Source organism: Pseudopipra pipra, chromosome 3, assembly GCF_036250125.1.
Source record: "Pseudopipra pipra isolate bDixPip1 chromosome 3, bDixPip1.hap1, whole genome shotgun sequence".
In the NCBI taxonomy this organism is placed as follows: Eukaryota; Metazoa; Chordata; class Aves; order Passeriformes; family Pipridae; genus Pseudopipra; species Pseudopipra pipra.
This window is the reverse complement of record NC_087551.1, coordinates 84,604,406-84,631,901: the sequence shown is the minus strand read 5'-3', so window position 1 is coordinate 84,631,901 and position 27,496 is coordinate 84,604,406. Positions and strand designations below refer to the sequence as shown.

Below are 27,496 nucleotides of genomic sequence, written 5' to 3'. Positions count from 1 at the left end.
AAAGTTTGGGTGCTTGAAAGTAGTAGTGAAAACATGGTCTAGTAAACTGAGCTATCTAACTAACTGTTGCATTTGAAACATTAAACAAATGGCAAGTGATAAGACATAAGTAAACAGAAATTTTTGTTTTTCTTGTTCAGTGCCTAAATTTGAATGTGTTCCCTTTTGGAAAGAACTCTATTTAGGTAAATTACTTCTATTTTTTTCCCTTGATTTTAGTAAAAACTTAACATTCATTCGTTATAAAATTTTAATGAAAGTATTGAAAAATTAGAAATTATTGTTCCAATATGAAAATAACCAGGGAATGCACAGGTCAAAAGTGACAAAATGTGGAGGCATAGCATACTCCCAGTACGATCACTGAGGTTTAATTTCAGCAGTGTTAAAAACGTTGCTGACTGGTACGTGGGGATGTAGTGTAGTGGGTTTTTTTCGGGGCTGTATAAATTGCATCTTTGAAGCAGGCAACTGCAAGCATGTGATACATGAGCAAATAGGCATTACTCAGTTGCTGTCTATTCTGCTCTCTGAAAAAACAGCCTTTCTGGTACTGATGCATTGTGGTGGTTTAACACCAGCTGGGAATTAAACTCCAAATAAGCCACTCTCCTTTCCTCCTGCCCACCTCCAGTGAGAGAGGGACAAAGGCAGACTATGGGTTGAGGTAACAAACAAACAGCAATGGAGTAAGAAACACACAGTAACAGCAACGATATTAATATCAGAAGTATAAGGGAGAGAAAGTGCTTTACTGACAAAAGGTATTCACCACATTGACTCGCTTCTGCATGGCCACCAAGACAAAGAAGATTTTGAACGTTCCTGCAGCTCAGCAGTGACATGGGGTTATTCCTGAGACAAAGACACTGTGGCAGGTGCTCTCCGCGGTCGACTTTCCCTGTCCTTGAGCCCAAGACAATGAAAAACAATGATGGAGAAACTCCCAAAAGCCAGATCGTCTGTGCCACCCTGACCAGCCCAGCTCAGCCGTGCTCGGCTCCTCCTGGCTCCACTCGGCTGGATGCCCACGGCACAGCTGGGCTCCTTTCAGCTGGGTTCAGGCTTGCCTCCACCACGCCGTTCCCCACGGCTGCTTCTCGCACTGGTGCCGCGGTGGGCTGTCATGGATGGGTGTTTTAGGTCACAGCACCACATGGGCTCAGCTGTTTTGGCCGCTTGGAGTTGCGTTCTTCCCAGGGGACAGGCAGCTGTAGGAGAGGGACAGGCAGCAGCAGGAGAGGGACAGAGTCTGCACTGCTGGGTCCCAGCAGCTTCCATAAGGAAGAAAACTGAACAAAATGGTGAACTTCTGGTTTGTTTTTCCTTCCCCCCTGGAAGCCATGTCCCCCAGCGATGATGTGGGTGGTATAGAACAGCATCTTAGCCGTATCCACAGGGCTCAAAGCTCTGTCCCTTGCAAGCAAGCCTAGGGCTTGCATATACTTCGCATTCCTTGAGATCTAAAGATACTGTTTAAAATTTTCAACTCCCTGATATTTTTCTAGTCATGTTGCATCATAACAGATACTCTTGTTCACTTTGATTTAAGCATTGTTTCAGTGTTTTGTTCATTTCCTCTGTGCTCAGTGCTTGTGAGGCCACACCTGGAGTACTGTGTCCAGTTCTGGGCCCCTCAGTTCAGGAAGGATATTGAGGTGCTGGAGCAGGTCCAGAGGAGGGCAACAAGGCTGGTGAAGGGACTCAAGCACAGGTCCTATGAGGAGAGGCTGAGGGAGCTGGGGCTGTTCAGCCTGGAGAAGAGGAGGCTCAGGGGAGACCTCCTCACTCTCTACAACTCCCTGAAAGGAGGTTGTAGCCAGGTGGGGGTTGGTCTCTTCTCCCAGGCAGCTATCAGCAAGACAAGAGGGCATGGTCTCAGGTTGTGCCAGGGTAGGTTTAGGTTAGATATTAGAAAGAATTTCTTCACAGAGGGGGTGGTCAGACATTGGAATGGGCTGCCCAGGGAAGTAGTGGATTCTCCATCCCTGGAGATTTTTAAAAAGAGACTGGATGTGGCACTGAGTGCCATGGTCTAGTAACCGCAGTGGTAGTGGATCAAGGGTTCGACTTGATGATCTCTGAGGTCCCTTCCAACCCAGCTGATTCTATGATTCTATGATTTGCAGTGTGTTGCCTTCTCTCTCAGCATCCCCCTCAAATGCCCTTTGTTAAAGTGGTTGCAGTATTGTGGCATGTTGAAATCCTAAAAGTATAGCCACAGGAGAAAGGAATTTTGAAAATCGTCTTGATTTTTGTATGAACTGAAGCTGAAGAATGAAAATGTTTCTAGAGGTGAAATGATCTGGCTAGGTCAGTACAGTAGGTGAATGCCAGAGCTGCAGATACCGTAGGTTGCTGTTCATATCTGTGCTGCAGGTTTTTGTTTATTCTTTAGGATCTGGAAAACTTCTGAAATTGTTAAACTCGTTGTCTTCTGATGAAGGGTTGAGAAGGCTCAGTGAGCCTCCTTTGAAAGAATAATCTCTCCTGAAACAGAGTTTAAAAAATGTTGCAGTATTTTAAAATTTTAATATCCATGTGTAGTCTGTACAGTACAACCATACTCTTTTGTCTTTGTTTGAAATTACTGATGATCCACTACACTGTTCATTTTCCATTGAGCTTCTAGAATTGTGGTGGTCTGTAAATGAAAGGAAAATACAGCAGTGCGCCACTGTCTGTGTGTTGATGTTTACATACATCATTCTTGCCATATCAAGGGCAACAGTGTGCACAGTTTCAGAGTCTCCAGAAGTTTCAGAGTTTCTCTTTCCTGAAGTTTTGGAGTCTGCAGATCTCACCCTGCCAGTCAAGAACTTTTTTTCTTTTATTTTATGTGCTGTAGGGATATCTGTATTGTGTAAGGTGGAAAAATAAATTGTAACATGAAAGAAGATCTTATTCATTTGAGTGATTACCTAATATATATAAAGAGCTAAAGTCACTGTATATATTGCAGTCAGCATGTCATATCTGCAGCTGAGAAATGTTTCCACCTTCACCTCCATACTTGTTTCTCTTGTGTAGTTGTTCCCTTGGAACTCCTGGCATAACTGCTTGTATTCTTAAGTAATTTCTGCCTGAATGATCTTGATTAAAACTCTCCAAAGCATGCAATTACAAGTTGGCTAAAAGTTATGTTGTTTTCTTGTGGCCCAGAGAGAAGTAACCTTATCAGGATTGATGAGAAAGGATTATCTGCAGGTGCTTCTCTGGAAAGCAAGAATATGTTAGCCTAGTCTACCTGCTGTCTATATAAAATGTGTGATTGGGGTTCTAATTTAAATACTTAAGATTATTTGAGGGTAATTGCCTATTAATTAAAAGAATACATTCTTTTTTTTTTTTAATCTTCTTCCTCATTTTAGTATTTGGGGATTACAGACATTGAAAGTACTAAAAAAACACATTTTAATGAGCAGTAGAACCAAACTGAATATGTTATTTTTAAGAAGAGATATTTTGATAGTAATTGCTATGGGATAAAATTTATTTATATTAAGTTCTTCTCCTAAAGCACTATGAAGTTTGCAGTTTTGAACATTGATATACATGAACAAATTATGTTTTACAGGTTAATGAAATATTTGACTCAATGTAAGAATAGGGTGTAAACTCTTTTGTGATGTAGTTTTGCTTTTTGTGAAATAATTTGATGTGCACTCTGAGTTCAGGTTCACATAATGCATCTGATCACTATGTTATTTATTTCATGTTCCTGTGGTTTCATGCCTGTAAATACAGTATGTGTATGATGCATTTAAATTTAAAGAGGGAAGAGAAATAAAAAACGCTTTGTGTGTTTAAAATGTTTTGCTTGTGCTCTGTTGGATTACAACATATGTGCTTTTCTCTCCCACACCTGTCTAGCGAGGCAAATCTGCTCAGTTTAGATGAGAGTGATGAGTCTTTCAGTCCCAATGAAGAAAGAAAGGTAATAATCTCTTTATCTCATGGTGAAAATGTATCTTTAAAACATGCTAGGTTCTTAAACAATATTGCATAGTCATCTGTGCAGCATTAAAAAATGGACATTTATGTGATGGTTTAGGACCATATGCTCAAGCTGTCTATCTACCTACCCTTAATGTTTTTGTTCCCATCTTGATTTGTTTTGTAGTCTGAAAATATAAGCATGAATAACTAACTTTAAATTTAGACAATTATTACTATTTTATTATATATAAATTATATGTTATATTTTGTTTAGTAAGGAATCCTAGTGGGTAAGGGTTTAGGCAGTGTATTTTACATGAAATTCAATACAAAAGCAGTTTGAAAAGGAGGCCAAAGTACTATTTATACTAATAACTTGTAAATAATTTTGTCCTTTTAATTTTATGCAATTATTTTAATGTATGTGAATTCTGTTGTTACAGTCATTTCGTTGTCGGCCTGGAACTATTGGCACTAGCAGTGATTCCATAAAAGCATTTGCAAGGCGTGGCAAAGCTGGAAGCTTCAGACTTTTTAAGGGGAATGCAATCGGCCTCAACATGATGGGAAATAGCAAGAAACTTAGGTAATACATTTAGTTTTATGTTGGCTTGCCTACTTGATCATCGATAAAAATCAATACTAAATAAAGAGAATTTCTGGTATATTTACATTATCTGCTGTGCATTTTGAGAAGCTACACTGTGCTGTGTTTCTTAGTAAAGATAGAAAACTAGATTGTTAAGGTCTTTTCTCTTCCAAAATGTTTAACAGCACATTAGTAAAGTACCAGAAGACTACAGAAATGGAATTAGAGCATTCACTGGCATATTTGTCAGTACCTTACAAACATTGCCTGCATGTGCTATTTTTTCTTCTATACAGTGCTAGCAGATAAAAGAATATTGGTAACATCCCCATCAAGAATCTCTTCTTTCCATGACCAAGGTTAACTCAGGATGCATTTTCTGTTTTCCTTGCTGCAAGATAGAATTTAATTTAGTAGTCAGACACTATATCTTTAAAGGCTTCAGCAAATGCCATACTCCTGTATGATAGTTTGAGCTTGTCACTTGCATTTAGTGCTGACAGGAACAGTGTTGAACCATTCAGTGTTGTACTTCCTTGTTACTACTGTCCCTTGCTTGTAAGAGACTTATTTCTTTACTTAGTATATAAGAAAAAAATAACATATTCACCAAACTTTCTCAGGGAGCGTTTCGTGTTACTGAAGTGCAATCAGTTTGGTGACCTTTGCAGGAAGGAAAAGTTCATGAGATAGCTAGCTAGCTATAACTGGAGCAGTCATCAAATATCCAACCTCTGTGTGGCTGCATGAGGGATGTTCTTGTCTTTGTTCTTTCATGCTGATCCCTAAGAGCGTTGTTGGTTAGTGAGAGTATTCTTATCACAAAGTCACTCGAGAAAATAAATCCTTGAAGTCATATGTGATGTGTATCCTCTCCTGCTGTTTTGATCTTTGAACCTGATGTCTTGACTAATGGGATGTTATTTGGGACTTTAAAAAGTTGTTTTAAAAATAAAATTTATTTGATAATGGCAAGTTTTTTGTTATAGGCTAAAAGAGCCTTGCACAGAGGTCTGTTATTTTTCAGCACATTCAAACGCTTCTTTGTCAGCTCTTGCCGTCTCTGAACATGGGTACTTCCTTCTGTCCCTCTATTAAATTCTTTTTACATTTACACAAATTAGCACAGTACTTCACTGTCCTTGATTTATGCTGTACAAATAATGTTTTGTGTTTCAGTCTTTTGATTTTTTTTTTGTATACCCAACACATTTATAAGATTATATCCAGATTTCTGTCTTAATGCTCTTCAAATTTATCAGTTCTTACAGAATCACCCTGGTCATTTCCATTCTTTAGGATTCTGTTCTTGAACATAGACATGAAGATAAAAGTAACTTTTAGAAATCTGTCACGGTTCCTTTGATCTGGTTTAGTGAAGAAGCCTGTGCATGCATATTATATTTGGTTGGTGTTTTGAGTACACCTAAGCATTTTAAACAAGTAACTCAGATTTTCCTCTGTCTGGCTGTGGGATTTGTAGTGAAATCCAACATTACTATGTAATTTTTCTTCATTTTCTGTTAAACCAGTCATACTTCACTGTGTCCATTGTTTTGATTATGTTCCAGAACAGAATTGTTTTTAAAATAAGTAGTTACTGAGGTTTTTTTAGATGGTCTAAGCATTTAGATCAGACATTCTGTTACCTGGACTGGGACTGCCTTCTGTTGACAATTTATACATTATAAACCCAAGACCTAGTATGATTTATAAAATTCAACTAAAAAACTGTGGCATGTAAACAGGCATCCACTCTCTGTCTAGTACTGAGCTGCATACTGAATTTAAATGAAAAATATAAGTATTCTCTTCCTCTTAATAAACTGTCATTGATGAAGAATTTTAGTTGTGAATAATGGATGTGTAGAGGCCACTGTGACAGTTTCTCAGATTTTGGTCTCTGAGTCTGCTTGGAAATGTGATTATGCTCTAAGTGATTATCTTGAATTAATAACTTATTTGTGATAGTGTTGTATCTTTCATAACACATGCATCAATAAAGGTTTGTGGTCTGGTCCCTGCAGTGATGACCAGTGGTGTGTTCACTTCGACATGCAGAATGGAAGGTGCTTAACAGTTACTCCATCAGTATTTGAACTCTTCAATTAGAGAAGATTCTGGAAGTTTATCGTGCAGCTAAGCTGCTAAATTAAATATAAGAAGATCAGATACTTGATGTTCTTGATCTGTTCATGGTGATTTTTATCACAATGGTGAAGTCTTTTTTTCCACCTTATTTGCAGAATAGGCACTAAAAGCTTTAGATCAGTGAGGCTTTACTTAAATGAGTAGTATTGTAGTATAATAATCCCTAAAATTCAGAGGGTGAGTGATAGGAAGAAGGGATATGCAAGGACAGTGAGAAGAAGTTTTTGGTGTATATATCCACTTACATCTACAAAAAGTTCAACCAACCAAGAAGTTATGGTGCGTTACTTGATTAAGGAAATCCAGTGTCAAACTCTAACTTAACCATAACACTTTTGTTTGTATTTTTTTAATCATGATGTCTTACTTTAAATTGCTTTTATCTTTGCTAGTTTTCAGTCACTTCTGTCAAAATTTCTCAAATTAAGTCTCTTTTTTTTTTTAAGGGTAATGTTTTATTACAAAAGTTATCTGATGAACAAGCAGAATTAATGTACTCTGTAGTTGTGTCCGGTGTTTTTGGTTGTGCTTCCATTACTTCTAGATTCGTCCCTTTGCCCAATGAAGGATTCTTTTGTGCTTTGCCTCTTGAATTTGGGGTGTTTAGAAGTCCATAGGATCAGCTGATCAGCTGATAGAATCTGATAGTGTAACATCAAAGCGCTTCAAGTCATTGTGTGGTTTCTGGGATAACGTTAATGAGACATATATTGTTAATGTATTGTAAGTTCTTTGAGACTTCTAGAACATTTGTTCTTTCCAGGAACTTTCTGACCATTGTATCATCCTGGTTTTAATGTCATATCTTAATGAAACTGTGCTGAAACTTGCAAACTCAGGTTTCAGTTCTGATGTGCCCATTTTGCAACTTGCTAAGACTTAATGATTGAATTTTCTGGTATTTCTCTCTGCGTGGGGTATGTTCTCTTCAGAGAACAAGATTATAGAGCAGATTGCATTTTACAGCTGTCTGAGTTGGAAATATCTGATGCCATATGAACCATTTAGGTCTGCCATCTAGAACGATCTGCTTTGACTCAAACCTGATTCCCGAGCAGTTTGTGATACTCTATTCCAGCACCTACTGCAGTTTCTCACTACCTGAGTGAGGCAGAAAGCAGAAGTGCTGCCTTAACATTTTTTTCTACTGTGGGGGCACAAGACAGAGTTTCATAATCATGATAGTTTAGCAAAGCTCAGATCCAACAAATACAAAGATAAAACATGAGATAGGGGGTTTAAAGGCTTGCTTACTTGCTTGTTTAAACTCCTTAGGCCTTAAGCCTTTGAGAAGACATTTCTGCACTCTGCTTCTGTTTTCTTTTTCAAAGACATTAAACTGAAAGCCAAAGAGGATTTGAGACACTCTAAAGTATTTAGGGCAAGTAGCTGTCAGCTTTTTATTTCTCAAGTGGCAACATTAAACAGAGAGTTGACTGTAAATTCGTCTGGCTGATGACTGACCAGCTGGAGTTGCATAGTCTTGCCTTGGAAGCATCTGGGATGAATGTGTTTATTTTCAAGAGGTTGGTGTTTGAATAGGCTGCTATTGGGTTAATTTTCAGGAAGTTGAACTGTTAGATCATTTATAATGTTTCTAAACTTCCTATTCTAGAAAAGAGAGTTTTACCATTTGGTTTTGATAAGTCTTATTCTGTTATGTTCATGGTTGTGTTATGATCAGTCAGATCATAATAGTTATCTTAGGATCAGTCAGAAATGCTCTGAAAGCTTCTAATCTTGACTTAAGATATTCCATATAAGGCTCCCAAAAGGGTTTGTAATGCTAAATTGGAATGTAATAAGCAAACTAACAGTTTGCTCACTTTCATCTTTTGGGGGAATGTAAAGGAAGGATTACGAATTGGTTGTCAACTTTTTTGAGAATTTTGGTACTTCAGGGTTTTTTTCATTGCTCGTAATGGGACAAACAGCAGGATAGTATTTCTGAGAAATATTATTAATCAGAATGCCTTTTCACATAATTTTATTTAGTGCAACTAAAAATTCCAAGCAATTTTAAAAGCAAAATTTAAGCACTCTATTTCCGTAATTTGAAACAGTTTGCATCATCAACATGCACTCTGTTAAAGTTGTGTGTTTTTTGAACATTTCAAGCATAGTAATGTGTGTCCTGTCACAACAGCGTTCAGGATAATTGTTAGGGTCTAATGATCTTTGAAGGAGTGCTGTATTATTGATCTGCTGTATCTTAATGTCAGCTTGTACTAGAGAGAGTAATGGTAAGAAGTCTTCTCTCCAAAATTACTGGTTTTACATCACTCACTCACTCATGGCCGGGCTTCGCGAACGAAGATTTGGGAAGGGCTCTACCCTCGTTTGTTACAAGCGCGTTGGTGGCTAAAAAGGCCAATACGAGATAGACACGTCTGGTTGCAAAAGGCACAGCAGAAAGACTCCTTAGGTGGTAAATTCTGCAGGGCACGATTCTTTCTGCGTTGTCTTTTCTCCTCAAGGGTGATCCTGCGTGCTTTCTCAAAGGCATCAGCAGCGTTATAGATGGTGTGTCTCCAGGCCTCCCGATTGGAGGCCAGAGTAGATCAGTTATGTTGATCAATATGGCCAAGGCTGAGATGTTGTTTCAGGGATGGTTTTACATAGTAATGAGATAAAAGTCAAAAGGCAACAAATGAGGAAACCAAAAAATGCTAAAATACATCGGTGAATGGAGTCCTGCTGGGGTATTCAAGTACCTGAGGATCTTGCTTTTTTCATTTTGAGATATGTTGTTTTGTTTCAGTTACAAGCCATTTTACATCCATAAATTTGCGGCATTTATTTTCTCTTATGAGTAATGAGGGAATTTGCTGAATGTACATTTCAGTCTGCTCACGTGTTATGCCCCTTAAGTTGTATTAAAGAAGTTAATATTATGCCTTAATAATATGAGAAGTGGAAGTATAAAATTAATTATAAATGGTTACAATTCATTACAAATGGCAGCGTCTTATTGCAGTACAGGGTTGAGTAAAGTAGAGCTGGCTCCTAGTCTTCTGGAAGCTGATAAAATTTTAAAAAATCTTTACCTTTTCTTCCAGGAGAAAAAAAATAATATATATTCCTATTTGTCTGTTTTATGATAGGGCTGAATGGTTTTATGCCTGTAAAAGAATCCTTACAAGTTGTATTAATGGTTCAGAAATACTTTGATTTTTGGTTTTGTATGGCTGTTCTTATAAAAGTAGGACACCACAGTTTTTAGCTGACTGTACAAATACACCAGTCTTTTCTTAAACATTTTTTGTATGTTTGCAGTGAAAATGCTCAGAATATGTCTGGTCCTGTAACTGTGGTACATGGCAGACGTTTTCACCATGCGCATGCACAGACAACAGTAGTAAAAACAGCAGCCCAAAGGTAAGACTAATTACATTTGTTTCTCCAGATATTTCAGTTGTAAAAAGTCCTCGCTGGTTTTGTATGTAATGGTTTTTCTTATGCTATGAAGTGTTTTAAGAAAATGTAAGTAATCATATGGCTGCATTCTTGATTGTGAGCTTTGATCTTAATTACTAAAGTTTCATGAGATCTTTATATTTCAGGAATTATTATCATATAATATTAGAATTTACTCATTTTAAAACACACTATGGCACATAGCAGGAGAGCATCTGCTAACATAAGTATTTTTAGAAAACACTTTGAAATGAACAAACGTAGTATGCAGTAGAAATTCACATAACTGACAACATGATCAGCAAATACTAATTCGCAGCAACTCCAGCTTGTATAAGATCCATCTAAAGATTAAATTATAGATCTGTTGATCGCATATAGTCTATACATACAGCATAAAACATATAAACTGGAAAATATAACAAAAGCAAAGTTTTGCATTTATGTGAGAGGATGACTGGAAACTGGGGAACCTTTCTGAACTACGCTGAATTGAACTTCATTGATTTGAAAACTTGAAACCCCATCAGATTTCTCTTAATTGCAGGGTTGTTTTTAGATGTTTTTAACATGCTTTTCACACCCAGTGTGTCAAAAACATATAAGATAACCGCTGCTTTAAGGATTTTTTTTTTTAAGTTTATCCATTCAGAACTCTGTTCATGTATGAATTGCATGGATTTCCAGCATCCCACATGAATGCTGTCTCCTCTCAGTATTGTCTAGCTTCCTTTTTCTGCCTTCTTTTTTCTCTCTATTTTTTAGCATAGATTTTTGGGGGTGGTGGGATCGTGTGTAGCTATGCTTTTTTTTCATCCCACTTCCCTCACTTGGATTTGCTAACTTCAGAAAAACAAAGCCCATATACTAATGAGAATAAATTATGTGATCCAAGCATGTATTAATGTAATCTGGCATTGAAGAAACAGAGCGAAAAAGGGGTTTCGCAGTCACAGAATAATAGAATCACTGAACAGTTTGGGTTGGAAGGGTCCTTTAAAAAGGTCATGTAGTCCAACTGCTCTGCAGTGAGCGGGGACATCTTCAATTAGATCAAGGTTGCTCAGAGCCCCATCCAACCTGACCTTGAATGTTTCCAGGGATGAGGCATCTACAACCTCTTGGGGCAACCTGTTACAGTGTTTCACCACCTCATTGTGAAGAACTTCTTTCTTCTACCTGATCTGAATCTACCCTCTTTTAGATTAAAACCATTACACTGTTGAAATAGGCCCTGTTAAACTGTTTGTCCCCATCTTCAGGCCCCCTTCAATTACTGAAAGGCTGCAGTAGGGTCTCCCTGGAGTCTTCACTTCTCAGGCTGAACAACCTCAAGTCTGTCAGTGTTTCCTTATGTGAGAGTTGCTGTCTTGTCCAGTCCTTGAAGACTTAGACCATTGTTGCCTCCTTCCATTTCAAACAGTACAGTAGTCTGTAAATGTTATATAGCATGGACATTTCCAACCCCTTAGTAATAGCAGATGCAGTAGTAGGTATCTCTCTTCTCTTTATATTTCTCTCATTTCTTTCAATCATTGCAAGACTGGGATGACTAAGAAGGATTGGCAGAGTTTTTGCCATGAATTAAACTGAAAGATGAGGTTTATGTTATCAGTGTGGTTTAGGCTGAACCAGCTGTGCTCTTTTTTTCTTGCATGAAGTCCTTTTTAGAATATTATCAAGTTTCCATTGAGTAAAGTGTGGCACATCTTTAAGCATACATGGCCTTACCTTTCTGGTGGGGTTTGTTTTTTGTGTTTGTGCTTGCTTTTGTGTGGTGTGTGGGGGTTGTTTGTTTGGATTTTTTTGTAATTCTGAGGGATAAAATCTTCAGTGCTAATTAAAATGATTTGAGGTAAGCATAATCATGCAAGGCTGCTTTGAATGTTGACCTTGATAATACTGGTGTATTTGATTAAGCTTTGTTGTGAGATGGTTCTTTGAAACAGCCAGTCAAGATGGATTCATCTTACCAAGTTGAGTGCCATAGGTTTCTTCAGCCTGCTCCAGAGATTCTTAATCTTCAGGGGATATTAGACTTGCCTGATTGCCTTTCTTGCCTATGGGACTTGCTTCTTTTTAACCCTACAGCGTAATGTGAAATAAAAACGGGTAGTGACTTGGTACGTGTGATGTGCAGAAAGCAAGCTAATGCATAATGTGAGAAGTCAAGCAACGTTTTGCTGAAGCCGGAGTGACTGGGGAGGGGGAGAGGCTAACCCTTGTTTCTTGCTTGTAGCTGCTTATTGCTTAGATGTGGTTTAGACTGTTCCTTGCCATCTGCAAGAGTTGTTAAGAACCAGTAGGAAAGGTTATGCTAGAGACTTGCCAAAAAAGGCAGAAGATGAAGGGGGGAGGGAGACTTGGGGCAAAGTAGGCGGTCCAGAATGTGAGTCCCTGAGTACCCAGGGTGATTCCTTAAAAAGGACTATATGCAGAAAATGTGAGTGGCAAACCAAGAATAAAATTATAGGTATATATTGAGACAGAAAAGCTCATAGCGTGGAAATTGTGTCACCTGTAAATTAACGTAGACAAAAACCCACAACACCTTAGAGCTCAGAGTTGGCTTCCTTGTTTGCATTTGTGGAATTGTGTTATGGTGTGGTGATCACTAACAATATGGAGAAAATAATTTTATCTAACCCAATCTATTGTACATAAACTTATGGTAGATTTTTGAAAGGATAACAAAAAATAAAAACATGATTAGATTAGTTCTGAGCTGTTTGCGTCCCTGGCACTGATGTAACAGATTCTATTATTTATACTGGGTTTTTTGAGTGGGGATAGTATCACATGGGGCAAGCTAATTATGCAACTTAGTTGTAATCTTTGTCAAGATGAACTTGAAGTTTGTGATTTGTACTGTATTTCTTTCCTCTTTCTGCAAGTTTTTTGCACGTGCATGTTAACTTAAAGCCTGGCTGAGTATCGGCTGCACTCATACTTAAAATAAAGTTTCTAGTGCAACAAAATTGATATTTCAAAGTAATATTATGATGAATATTATTCATGTTTTTTCCAGTGGAATCTGGGGATTAAATTAAAATTTGTTCACTTCTGATACAATGGATTTTCAGATATAGCTTGGCCTAGTGTTGTAGTTAGTTCAAACTATTTTGCTTCATTTAATAAGTACATAGTTTTGTCTTGTGCTATTGACTGACTGTTCTGTAAAACTTGGCACTGAAATAGCAAGTATGTACAGCATGTGTAAGAAATTTTATGCATGAGCTGCATGAAGCAATTGGTAGGGACACTGATCATTATAATTCCTGTATCTGTCCGAGGTTCTAATTTCATAATCTTTGTGATATGTAAAAAGGAGAATTCATTTAAATCTATTATATTAATAAGGGATTTTAAAACAAGCAAGTGAGGCATCTAATATAATGACAGTGTACAGTATAAGGCATTTCCTGCCTTTAAGTTTCCCTAGTATTAAGTATGTGTTCCTTCAGAGTGAGTTTCTTTACAACACCTATAAAGGGGTAATCCAAATTTCGTCTTAACTGTGCCAAGGATACAAAGATAGTGGATATGGCTCCATGCAGACATGGTTTGAATCTGACTGGATTTAAAAACTGAGATGTGGCCTGTACAAAAGCAGCATTTATTGTTTGTGAAGGCTAGATCCTGTTAGAAGCAATTTTTCCCCACCTTCACACATCATTGGCCGATTACCTGCACCCCAGTCTAAGTTGCTGTGGTCACATTCAGTTTTGAAGTCCTTTTACTCTCTTCCCAGAGCACTCTGGAGATGGAATGTGTTTTCATACTGTGTTCTGTAGTAGTATCATGACTACGTTCTTACCTGCCTTACTTCCACTCCTGCTGTTTTCTGAGTAACAAGAGTATTAAAGTTTGCTCTGTTCTTGTGTTTTGTTTGTGAAAAGGAGCATGAGATTTTATTACTCTGTAATAATAGTATTCTGTTTAGTGTGACTGAAGTAAAACAGGAAACAATTTGAATTTGTTCTGTTTTAGAACACTGTTAGTGTAATGCATATGTCATTATGCATATGTCATATGCATAGGTCATTAGGCTTTTGATGGTTGGGAGGAACAGTCACGTTGATTAAAAGCTTGCAGCATTCCATATTGCAAATTTTGAAGACAGGAGACATAAAGATGCTATTTTCAGGTTGTCTAAATACTATGCTTAGTTAGATCTATTTTTATATCAGTCTTGGTACACAGAGGACTAGAGTTGTGAGCATCAGCTACATTCCGTTTTATGTTAACTTACGTTAAAGGAGATGCTTGTGAAACTAGTTCCTAAATATTTTTTTTTAGCCCAAACCTCAGAAAGAGGTTTCTGTCTATTTTTCTCTAGCTTTTACATGTGGTTTCTTGAATATTTAAAGATTACTTTCTGAAATCTTTTTCTCAATTAAACACTTTAAATATTTTTTTTAATGGTTAGAAACAAGTTCTTACATGATTTTTTTTAATCCTTTGTATGGCAGTTGGGGATTGTTTTAATGATTGGCCTCTGTCTTTGAGGTCTTTTCCAACCTTAATGATTCTATGATTGGAAATGAGGCATGATCTTAATTCACATATTAGGATTCTGTTTTACCATCTTCTACATTGCAAGTGAATTGACATGACCAGGTTAAGATCAGAATTAATCGAATTTTACACACTGAAAAAGACTCAAGTCAATGTATTATTTAGACCACTGACTGTCGCTGTCTTTGAAGTAACATTTGCGCTTTTCTAATCACTCTTACAAAAATGCGATAAAAAATTATAGTGCTTGTTTGAAAACTAGTCCAGTGAGTGCAAGAGACAATGAAACAGTTATACCTTATATTTAATAACCTTTGCATTTAGTGATGTACAACACATATGGGGCTTTGCATCTTATATGTTTTTTTCTTTTTTCATATTTTAAGCAATCTGGACCGAAAGGAAAGGTAAGCTTACTGTTGATCAAATGAGCATGGCAATGAGCATTAAGTAAATTAACTGATTGAGTGCTGTAGCAATGCTAGTTAAAGAATATTTAATCCAGGAAATCATATCTGCTTATGTGTAATGGGGGTTGGTTGTGTTTTGCTCTGTTTTTGTGGTTCACTTACTCTCTTTGACTGAAAAAGGACTTTTACATTCATCTCTAAATAATGCTGTGTTAACGTGAACTTGAGGTGTATTTCCACTGGAACTTTATCTCTCTATTCATATAACCAATGTCAAATTAGGTAAGCATTTTGCTAATTCTTTTTGTAAAGCAGCAAACTTTGTGTAATGGAATGATTCTGAAGCAGATCTTAGTAGGCTATTTAACAACTTTCACTCTCATCTCAGCTTGGTTTGAATAACATTAAAGATTTTTGTTGCATTACTGTGTATATTCATGAAGTATATATGTTAAAACAATTAACAGAAAATGTATAGCAAAAACAGACACACTGGTTTTTGATTGCTCATTTCAGGCTCGTTTCTCACTTGCTTTGCATCTGGTTTACTGCTGTTAATATTTTGTTAGCAGTATGAAATACCATACAATTGTTTTTCTTCATATGTAGTTTATAATTGTATGTTAGTGGAAATGTTTTGTGGATAGTAAGGAATTCATTGAGTTTTTATAAATATCTTGTCTATGTAGATGATGTTTGGCAGTATGAGCTTGATACCAGGTTGATTTGTTTAAAAAGTGTATATAATGTTTAACCATTAATGATAAAAATAACACAGTTCTTTGTGAATTCAGGATTTTCCAAATTTACTTCAAATTCAGTAATAAAATCAAGCCTTTCTGGTTTACTGCCTTTTGTTACTTCTCAAAAGAACTGTCAAACTCACCAGCCAGTTAGTGTCACTGAATGGCATAGAAGACAAGGGTTGCATTCCATGCTGGTGTGATCTTAATTTTCTCATGGGGATACCTGCTGCTTCTTAACCCAATACTACTGGATGCATTCTTTTTTTCTTTCCCTGCTTTTTGTTGCTGTCCTAGCAGGGGAAGATGATGTAGGCAGGAGCTGCTAAATGTGGTTTTCAACTTTACTTTCATGATAAGTACAGCCGCAACTCCTGACTTTCTGGGCCAGATGGGGTTACTGACCTGTGTACTAAAAACCCTGTTCCCAGTGCTGCTCCTTTTCTTTTCAGCTTTTGACTTTTTCACTCTGTTTTTCCTATAAGACATGCTGAAGGTAAATCTTACCTCAGCAGCTTGGTGCTTCAGTCTTACCATGCTTTACTCTTCTTTTGTGTAATGATGTAAAAACCAGCAGCCTGCCTGCAGTGGTGTATCTCTAAATAGTAGCATACAGAAGCAGAGGAAAGGTTGAATAAGGTGACCTCTCAAAGAGGCAGGCTGCACATTAAACACAGCTCTTGTGTAAGCCTGCACCTCAACAAAGTTAGGAGTTGGTGCAAGCTTTTTGATGTGGTGTGCCAAATCGTGGGTGGAACTGTCTCCTATATTCCCAGATCCAGCTGTTTCTTAATGTTTATTTCTTTCTGGCATAGCCAGAAATTGTGGTCCTGCCCTTTCCCCTGCCCCCCTTTTTTGTTTTTTTTGTTTTTCTGGAGAAGAAATGAAGTGAAAATGTCAGTTAGGCTAGGGGGTGTTATGGAGGTCTGTCTAGCAGTCCGACGTGAAGATATTAAGGTCCAATTCCACCAGTAAAGGAATATGGCAGTAATCATGAATGTTTGCTTAAAATACAAAATCAGTGACATTATTCTGTCTGGGCAAAACATGCTTGGTCAAGAATACTCTAGGACTTAGCTGTTAAGATATGTCAAAAGTTCATGACTCTGCACAATGCAGACTGCCTCAGTATTCGGTCATGTCTGTTGCAGAAAAAGCCCAATCTTTCTTGGTACAGTGATTAATGTTTTGTGTTTGATGCTTTACTACTTCTGGAGATTGCTTTTATCAAATACTGGTCTACTTCCCTTGTACTTAAAGGTATTAAAAGTGCTTATGATGGATGAGATAAATGAGATGCCTAAAATTGTTTAACCTCTTAGAATGGAGCCTTGTTCTTCAAGCAAAATCTGAATCTCATAAATATTTTTAGGAAATGTAACAGGCAAAAAAAAATATATTTTAAGTATTTGCTAGGATGGTAGGAACAGCAATCAATATTGTATTTCTTGGGGATTTTAACTGTTATTGTATTTCTTGGGGTGTTTAACTGTTAGGCACAGTATGTAGGTAGTCTTGCATCTTGATCTGTTCAGGTGTTTGATCTCTCAGTTAGTCCTGTTGAAATGGAAGACTTAGTTTTGGTTAGGGTTTAACAACATGTTAATTGAGCATGTGTCATGTTCAATTTAAAAAACCACCATAGTTTCCGTTCTGTTTCTGCACTCACGTGCAATTAAATGAGTGCTTTACTGGAGAAGGTATTAATGGATCTGCAAGTGTTCAGATGGCAATAGACATTGTGCTGAGAGGGGCACCTTAGTGCTGTAGTCTGTAAAAACTTTGTGGTGGTGGGCTCTGCCTTCCTGTTTGTGTGTGGGTTTTTCAGGAAAGGAAACTAGTAGGAGGCACTTAGTGTTTCTGCCTTCATGTGGGAGGGCTGTCACTGTCTCCAAGAAAGCATTTTATTTTCCAGATGAAATCTGAAATTAAGTAGTGATTGAAATAATCTTCACTTTTCTTTCTAATTCAAAGCAACTTCAAGCCTCACCTTGAATTGCTAACCATGCTAAACTTTGCTGGGAAGCCTCAGTTGATTAGGAGCTGGTTTTTGTGAGTTAGGTTTGGGTGCCACTGCTTCACTGTGAGCATATGAGTAACAGTTCTGTATTGTAGGAGAAAAAAGATACACATTTTTTGCTAGCTCTTCTGTATTCTTGCAAGTGTTTGGCCATTGAATAGGTATCAATATGAGTCTATGCTGCTAACATAAAATTCAGACAGGGGTAGATAATGCTACTGTATTCTGATTTATTGTAAAAGAATTATTTAGCCATATATAGTAAATAATGAATTTATCATCTTAAAAAGATAAATATATATTGCGTGTTAAAAATGTAATACAATCTTGTTTGATTCTTAGAAGAAAAATTGTAAACTAGAAATGTCCAGAGACTTTTTGAATTGTTGACTACATTTTAAAAGAAATTTTAGTATTCTAAATCTGCCATATCGTTTGTTTTATTGTTTGCTCTCAGTTAAATGGCAAATAGTTACAATATTGTTTCTCTTAAATATAATTTCAGTGTTAGGAAATAGTTTTTCTAAGAGTGATTATGTTCAAAACAAGACATGTTAATGCAATACTACTCAGACAACAGCTGTTAGTTAATAATAAAATACGTGAAGACTCTGAGAAATATTACCTTGAAATGCAGAAAATTCAAAGTTTTTATAATTTGATGCATTAGGAAATGCTGTCCTGGAAGAAATAAAATCTTATTTTATTAGTGCTGAAGTCTATATCAGCCATAGCCAAATTTTTTTCAGATGGGTCCTCAAAATTAAGCTGTTAGTTGGCGATGTTACTGCCTACAGCTGTGTGCTTCACTCCTTTGCTGTTGGTTGTAATCAGAGGTAGCAGGATGGGATGTGTGGCCTATTTGCAGCCCATTGCTTAACTTGCCAATAAAACCAGTTTCTGCTGACGTTGTTGGCAAGGCCTCCTGTGTTTCAGGTGCATGCCATCTTCTGTTATGACAGGAACAGTAACCTACAGCTTCAGGGCAGAGGAAGCACTGAGAAAGAAAAGTGCCACAAAAAGTAACCAAGATGCAGTGAACTTCAGGAATCTTAATTTGGTAGTAGCATAATTTGATGCATGTGTATGTAAACTGAAAATATCTTTCAGGAAACTTAAAGAAATCTTACTATAATGCCTTATATTGCAGTAATTTGCACAAAAATATGTGATATCTTTATTATGCAAATTACACCAGTAATTTGTCTAAATTAATTACAATATTTTAAAAACAAATATATAGGAACTATGTTTTATCCTGTGTTGTTCTTTCTGGTTTCTGGCCAGAACAGTTTTTGATGTCAGATCTCTTCCCTCTGTTTTGCATCTTCTTTTCCTGTTTTTTAAGTTGTGGAACTTGTGGAATCTACTTTAATATTAAAATAATATTTGTTTCTATTCTTGGCTTTTAAAAGTATCTGTCTTGTATGTCTTGAATGACGAGGAGGGGGGGAAGATACAGGCTTCAGTATTTGGAGACTTGGGTCTGCAAGTGAGAGACTCCTGAACTATTGATTATTATCAGAAGAGATTTAGATTAGAAACACTTCCAAGACATTTACTGTGGCTGTTCCTAGCATTCTGGCAATACTTTTTTAAGTGTACAAATAGTATGTAATAGAGAGAAGTTACTTATTCAGAGCTTTCAGATACATTTCAGGTTTATTTTGTTCGTGTATAATTGTGACTAAATTATAATGGTGTCTGTCGAAAGAACAACCATACGTCTAATTAATTTTCCAGAAAAGAATACCCACCTCAGCTTCAGAAAGTAGAGGCAGACCACATTAGATTACCACGGTCACAAGGAGTGGGTAAGTTATCTTTAGAGTTCTCATTTTATTTAAGCAGAATAATTTTTTGAATATGAGTGTGTTGCCAAATCTTACATAGCCTTTAGTGTGTGTGTGTACTATATATAAATATATATATATATTTATAGCCTTACATCATGTTATTCTGGCTTTATACAAGTTTGTGCATGAAGTGAGCATTTTGCCCTTTTTGACAGATTTCTGTAACCGGTTCAGTCTTGTAATAAGTAATTTTAAATTAGGCTTCAGTTACTTTAAAAACAAGAGAAATAAGGGAAAATTTAGAGTCACAGAATTGGAGATGGAACAGATCTCTGGAGATCATCCAGTCTGAGCCCAGGCCTCCAGCTTGTTTGTGAATTATTGATGAGGAACTTCTGTAGTAGTGTTAGTATGAGAACAATAGGACATGGTAACCAACAAACACTTGGTATATTGATACACTGAAGGAGTTAATAGAAGAGCAGCATCAACACTGCTCTGTACCTCAGCTGAAACACAGTCTTATATTGTTGTTAGGGAAAATTGATGGAGGTGCAATAGAGAAAATGTAGCTTGTCTTGAGGTGTGGAAATTGTGAAACTGGAAAAGAAAATTCACTTTTGTGTTTTGTTAAGCTTTGTTAGTACAGATACACTCTAAACCTGCTATTCAGCTGCATAGCCATCTCCACTGGCAAGTTGTTTTGCTGTGCCATTTTAGGTTAAGTGTTAAGTAGAATTTCAGCAGTACTACTGAAAAGTAAGTTAACTTAAAACTAAAGAATACCTTGTTTTCAAAAAAGAAACAATAAAAGGTGGGGGTTTTTTTGAGATGTGGTCTGATAGGATGTTTGTGAGATCATCAGTATGTATACTGAAAAAGTATTCATAGCTTTTGAAAAAAAGATAGTCTTAAAAAAAGTTCCAATATGGAGACTGCAATTAAACTAGGGAATATAAGTTGCACTTTTACTTTAAATCTAATTGAGGCACTCTTGTTCAACATATTCCCCTTCTTAAAATGCACAGGGTGAGATTTTAATTCATGGGTTTCTGTGTTCCTATATTCTTACAGTATTTAAATGAATGGCCCAGTATAAAACACTTAATTCACTGTACTGTTGTGTCTTATGTTGAAGGAGTAAATCTGAAAGAGTAAATCTGCTGGTTTATACCTGGCAGTGTGCCCAGGTGGCCAAGATGGCCACTGGCATCTTGGTCTGTGTCAAGAATAGTGTGGACAGCAGAACTAGAAAAGTGACAGCTTAGCACTGGTGAGGCTGTGCCTCGAGTACTGTGTCCAGTTCTGGGTCCCTCACTTTAAAAAGGACTTTGGGATGCTGGAGTGTGTCTGGAAAGGACAATGAAGCTGGTGAAGGGTCTGGAGCACAAGTCATATGAGGAGCAGCTGAGGGAGCTGGGGGTGTCTAGTCTGGAGAAAAGGAGGCTCAGGGGAGACCTTATTCCTCTCGACAAGTACCTGAAAGGATGCTGTAGCCAGGTGGGGGGCAGTCTCTTCTGCCATGTCTCAGGTGAAAGGACAAGATGTAAAGGCCTTATGTTATGCCAGGGAAGGTTCAGAATAGATACTCAAAAAAATCTTTTCACTGAAAGAGTGGTTAGGCCTTGGAATAAGTTGCCCATGGAAGTGGCAGAGTCACAGTCTCTGGCAATGTTCAAGAGGTGTCTGGATGTGGCACGTGGGGATATGGTTAAGGGGTGATTATGGTGGTGCCAGGTTGATAGTTAGACTAGATGATCTTGAAAGTCTCTTCCAACCTTGATGATTCTGTGAAATTGTAATTACACAGAACATTCCCAATTATTCTAAATGCATTCATCAGTAATTCTGTAGTAAAGATTACCAACAGCATAATCTAGCATCCCCTCCTATTTTGGCAGCAGACCTTCCATTTGATCTGCAGTGAAGTTAGTATAGACTTGCAAATCCAAAGCCTCCTCCAAAGATATCAAGATACAAATTGTCACTGAGAGACACTGAGACAGCATTAGTAAAACAACATTTTTGAATTTACTTTGGGGAATTTTTTCTTACTCATACAACGAATCATGAGACACTTGAAGCAGTGTAGTTTGTTGGAAGTTTAAAAAGGTGTTTATGTTTGGTTCAAGTTAGTGTTTGTAAAGAACTAAGTTGATCATAAATATAACAGCGTATGAGTGGGCATGTAATGTTAACATTTTTGCATTTTTTCTCTCCTAGACAGTGGAATGGAAAATACAGAAGACTCAGAATCAGAATGTGAAATAAAGAGAAAAGTGCGACAGAAAAGTCACTGCAATTCATATCAATCTGACTTGAGTCAATCTTCTGCTACAAAAAAATGCTTAACTCAGTCAAAGGTGGGTTAGATTTTAAAAACATGTAAAGGCTTAACTTTAAAGAGTGATGCATATTTTAAAAGCAGACTTTGAAGGGGTGAAACAAGGTTATGTTTTAAAAATCCTTAGAGTTGGGAGGAAGATGTACACAAATAAAAAAAAGTTACAGTGATAGAGATATTTAAATGTTCATATTAACACTAGCCATGAAATATTTTTATTTTTATTTGAACAGTAAAAGAATTTGAAAAGAACAAGAATCTGATTTAATTGAATGGTTGATTGGTAAACTGGAGACCGATAATTTCATGATTTTCTGTACTCAAAACAGTGAAGTACTGCAAAAATGCAAGTACTTCTTACGAAGTTGCTTGCTTTTTCAGTGAAACTAGCTATTTTGGGTATCCAAATGGTATTCTCTATGGTCTAGATGCAGCCAACCAACATGTTTTTGTCAGGAGCTTTTCTGAATATTGGATGTAAGATATTTTTGAAATTCCTCTAAGGCTCTCTATTTTTATCAACTTCACAGGTTACTATGGAAGTTTCATAATGCCCACATACAGGTCACACTGTATGACTATCAAAGAAAACCTTCCTGTAAGGAGATCTTGATTAAAAAAATAAATCACAGATCTATGATTATTGTATATACTTAGCTTGTGCTTGCTCTTGTGTATTAGAAAGTAACTCAGACTATTTCTTTGTTAGGTGGAAACACTTGGTGCTGCCCTTACGCATTTCTATTGCATATTTAGTTAATTAATATGATGTTATTAAAGAAACTGGCTTAAAATTCTTGGTGTGTGGTTGAAGTAGAGGGGTACAGTTACTTTAAGATCCTTCAGGTACAGTTGGTACCTTCTCTTGAATATTTTAATGTCTGACTGAAATTCTTCAATTTGATAAGCAGTAACTTTCTAAGAACTACATCTGGTAATAGCACTGAGGCACAACTCGTTTTCATGTCACTTGATATCTCTTCCCACGACTCAGATTTTAAAGGTCTGATATATTTTATACACTGGGGAATTTTTTTGTTTCTCTACAGTATGCGTAGCTTTGTTAAGTTGCAGAAATTTGGTAAAAATAATACTTTGTCATTGTATGACTTTGGTCTTTACATTTGGGTTTTGAATTGATTCAAGGTCGCACACCTGAGGAACTCTTGGAAGCGTGTTCATGGCTGGGAGTGGGGGTAGTGTAGATTGTGATAACTGTGTTTTGAAACTAGATTTCAAGAGGTTTTGGTGGGATGTAGGTATTTGTTATCTTCAGTAGTTCACAGTACAGTGGTTAACGCCTTTTGAGTTCAGTGTTCCAGGAGACAATAACATGCACTAAATTTCGGCTCTAGAGGTGTCCTGTATTCAGTTTGGTACACATTCCGTAGTTTATGTGTTAGTATTGAATCCCTTAGGTTTAGAAGTCCAAGTTCTACACTTGTAATACATAATTAAGTTGGACCTAGTACATGTGAGAAAAACAAAAGACACCTCTGTCTTTGCAGTGATAGGATACACATTTTTCTTTGAGCCCCTGCTTTCTTGTAAGTTTGGGAAACTCCTATTCCTCAAGTCCTGTTTTCTTTTTGGAGATAATGGACTCGAGCAATGTATTTACTTTTCTTTTTTTTTCCCCTCCTTTGAGGAGTGATTTTTCCTGCGTGACTTGCCAGGCTGTTAGAAAATATCTTGGAAAGACAAATGACTTTGACCTACGAGGTTTCTTTGAGTCCTCTTTGGCATTGCTCTGTGGATCCTTAGGTTATTTCACAGCAAAACTCTTTTTACAGAAATTATATATAACTGGATGATCTTGCTGATGGATATATGCTGATGGATATATGTATCTGAACAGTGTGTTACTTAAGGGGAAAAAAGGCAAGAAGGAAAATCCGAATTGTCCAACATTAATCACTTTTTCAAAAATTGCCACAGATGATGTTTGTTTCTGGTAGAATGTTTTTCATTTTCTTAAAAAAAAAAATCAAACTGTATTTTAATGTTTGCTTTCTCTGCTTACTGTAATTGCTAACATAGTGGTCTCAGTCTCTGGATATTATGAAGAACTTCTTCACCGAAAGGGTTTTCAAGTATTAGAAGAGACTTCCCAGGGATGTGGTTGAGTCACCATCCCTGGAGATATTTAAAAGATATGTCGATGTGGCACCTGGGGAGATGGTTTAGTGGTGACTTGTCATTGCTCGGTTAATGGTTGGACTCCATGATATTAAAGGTCTTTTCCAACCTAAATGATTCTGTGATTCATTCTGAACAGAAATTAAGTGCAAGATTTGTTAATGGTATGTTTCTGCTTACAGTTACTGATTGTGTGTGTGTTTCTCCTTTACCTTTTGGAACAGATTGATTATTCTACTGATTGCCCAAATTGTGGGAGGGCAAATGAAAATCAGACCAAATGCCGACATTGTGAAAGTGCTTCTCTAAAGGATTTGCAAAGAGTCTCCAGACAAACTGTGACATTAAGTGAATCTGTGGGACCTTTATCACGTTCTTCAATACATCAGAATTCAGCAGGGCAAAAATCTTCAGGTACAGGGTTCAGCACAAAGAAGTTTTATAGTTCTGCTGTTGGAAAAGGTCCAGCAGATATTCTACTGAGTAATGAAGTTGTAGGACATTCTATGTTACGACACAATGGGAAAGTTGGTCTTATAACTGGGACAAAAAATCCTAAAATTACAGGAAGCTTAAGACAGAGAAGTACAAGACCGTCTGAACTAAATGATCCAAGTAAGTACTTTTTTATGACTACAGCCCTAAGCTGGAAACTCAAGATATGGTATAATGAAGGAACTATTTGTGCAGGTTTACATTACTGATGTTGCATGGAATTTTTTTGTGTATATGTTCTTGGGGAAGGGGGACAGAACTTTTAATAATTTCCTTTTTGTATGCAGAGGTCCTCTCCAAGAAAGATGAAGATTGGGGAAAGCAAAAATTATTTTGTTAATCTTTTTCTTGTTTGTTTAAAAAAAGACTTACGCTTCATAGTTTTTAGAAAAAGCATTCTTTGCAGATTTCCATTATTCATTCTCCCAAAGGGAAGGCAGTATTTTATTTTTATTTAATAATTTCTCCCTTTTCTTTTGAACTACACATCTATTTAAATTTTACAGTTTGTAAAATGTTAATTTTTGTGCTTTCTGTATGTAAATTCAATTTATAAGCAGGAAGGATGGAATAGGAGAAATTATGTTTCTGGTTCTGTGCTTATTTTATTAGACCACGTTGTCCTACTGATTTGAATGATTTCAGTCATAATTTTCTTGTTGGTTTTTAAGTTGCATTGTTTACTGTCAATTTTTGATTGAACCAAGGAAAGTATGGCTTCACATCTAGAGGTGGATTAATGATACCCATTTTTTGTAGAGTTAGTTGTGAGAAATGAAAAACGAGGGAGAGAGCACCTGCAAGCAGATTCCAAATAAACATTAATAAAAGCATAATATAATGATACATGTGGACTTTTTTGGCACTGCAGGACAATTATGTAAATTACTTTTAAACTATTATTTGAAAAAAAATTTCTGTTACAGAAAAATTTAGTGGTTGAGAATTTAATATTTTCTGTTTAGTTGTTTTGTCTAGTGATGATGATGAGGAGGAGAATAGTGGCAGCACTAGGAGAATGGAAAGCATTTCACCTCGTCCTGCAGATTCAGCCCGCTCCTCCCCAGCTCCTTCTACAGGAAAGGTGGAAGCAGCATTAAAGGAGAACAGTTGTGGAATAGAACAGAGGATAGGTAGTATAACAACAGATACAGAAATTGCAGTCACACTACCAAGAAAAGCAAGAATGAAAGATCAGGTACTATTTAATGCTTTGTTTAAAGAAAACAAAAATCAAATAATAAACGGAATATGTAAAGGCTTGTTTCGCACTGTCAGATTTTGACTATATTTGATTGTTTTTCTTATTCAGCAGCTAATCAAGTAGTATTTTGGCCTACATAATACTGGAAACATAAGAAAATGCGTTCATTATATTTTTGCAAGGATTCATGATGATTTGAGTTATGCTGTTAACATAAATGCTTCTGTGTTGAATGTTTACTCTTTGAGACTGGGCAGGGATTCTCTATGAAGCTCAAGGGCTTACTTAGTTTGCAGAAGAATGTCAGAACCAGCTGTTGCCTGTTAAGACTTTGGACATATGAAGTTAAACTTGAAAAGAGACACTTGTATCAATAGTGGCCCTTGAAAATTAAAATACTTCGACAACTGTCCCAACTAATAGCACTTATTTTAGGGGTTTTGTGATGGGGGTTTTGTTTTTTAGTTGAATATTACTGTAAGAATTGCATAAACAAAGACAAAAAAATGTACCATGAGCAGACACCTTAAGTGTGGTCAAAAGGGACAGATTTCACGCTGTGGTAAAAGCTGTCTCAGTAGTGAGCCATTAAGAGGAATAAATTTCCTGTGACAATTGGTATTGGATTAATAGTGCTGATTAAAACCATTCTTGAGTTACTTGTCCAGTTTCACTATTGTGAGTTTGATTCAACAAGAGTATCTGATCAGATTTCCAGTCCTTTATGTTTTCTGAGTCAGAACACTAAAGAAGCCAACATTCTAGTGCTGTAATTGATGAAACTGTGGATGTTTATAATGTAGTGTATAATTAGTCATCACTGTCAATATAAAGTTGTGAACCTCTAAGCCTACAATAAGGCTGTGGGGCTAAAAGGTTGGATTATAAAAAGTTCTGAATTAAGTTATTCTAGTGGTATTTGCTGAATTAACTGAAAGCTCTGCGTTGTGAAGGCACTGGTGTCTAAGACTTCTGAAAGTCTCTCAAATGTTTGTATATCCATATGTTCCTGGTCACTAGTCTTTACAAACGAGTTTTAAAACTGGAAATTAACTACATATTTTAGATAAAAGTAGAAAAGAGCTTACATTTGAAAACAAGGGATATAGATCTTTTTTTGGTGAAGTATAACCCAAATTTTGCATTGATTCAAGACCAAGAATTGCAGGTATCAACAGTTTTGCCAGATATGATAGAAAAGGCTTCATTCAGTTGTGTTTCTCTCAAAATATGCATTAATTCTTCACTGAAGAGGCTACTTGAATATAGCACCACTTTGATGTTTGCTGTTTTATTGTGTGTGATTTGTTTTAAGCTTTTAATAATATTTAGCCAGTCCAGTAGACAAAAATGAAAAGCTCTCTTCAACAAGAGTCTTAGGAAAACATTTAATTACAGGGATTTAGATCCCTACCTTCTCCAGTGTATTAAATGAAGCACCCAAAAGTATATTTTGAATTATTGCTAAGATGTGCTAGTGATTAGGGACTTGGATATAATTTTTGAGATTTAGTCTTAATAGAATACTGAATCCTGTAGAATGTTTTTCTGTGGGAGTTTAATTGTATTTTGTAACGAAAAAGAATGCTTGCTCATGGACAGCTTTATGAAACTATATAAATACCAAAGAGAAGATTAGTGTACAGAAAATTCAACAAACTAGAGCAATATAAGCAATACAACAAATAAATACGTTAATCTGATGGCTATCAGCAGGCTTTATTTCATTTT

The 27,496-nt window shown here is 36.5% G+C and overlaps 1 protein-coding gene across 4 annotated transcripts in view; it reads left to right on the top strand.

The window, feature by feature from the left end:
• SENP6 (SUMO specific peptidase 6) overlaps positions 1-27,496 on the top strand; it is a 71,175-nt gene that overhangs the window by 22,056 nt on the left and 21,623 nt on the right. For 3 of the 4 annotated variants that reach the window (XM_064650106.1, XM_064650109.1, XM_064650107.1), the window contains 8 exons: positions 3,874-3,937; positions 4,383-4,525; positions 9,956-10,057; positions 15,001-15,021; positions 19,531-19,601; positions 21,807-21,946; positions 24,291-24,681; positions 25,527-25,759. In XM_064650106.1, coding sequence (XP_064506176.1) covers positions 3,874-3,937; positions 4,383-4,525; positions 9,956-10,057; positions 15,001-15,021; positions 19,531-19,601; positions 21,807-21,946; positions 24,291-24,681; positions 25,527-25,759 — 1,165 coding nt within the window. The remainder of the gene's footprint in view (positions 1-3,873; positions 3,938-4,382; positions 4,526-9,955; positions 10,058-15,000; positions 15,022-19,530; positions 19,602-21,806; positions 21,947-24,290; positions 24,682-25,526; positions 25,760-27,496) is intronic. The other variant, XM_064650108.1, reaches the window with a different exon arrangement.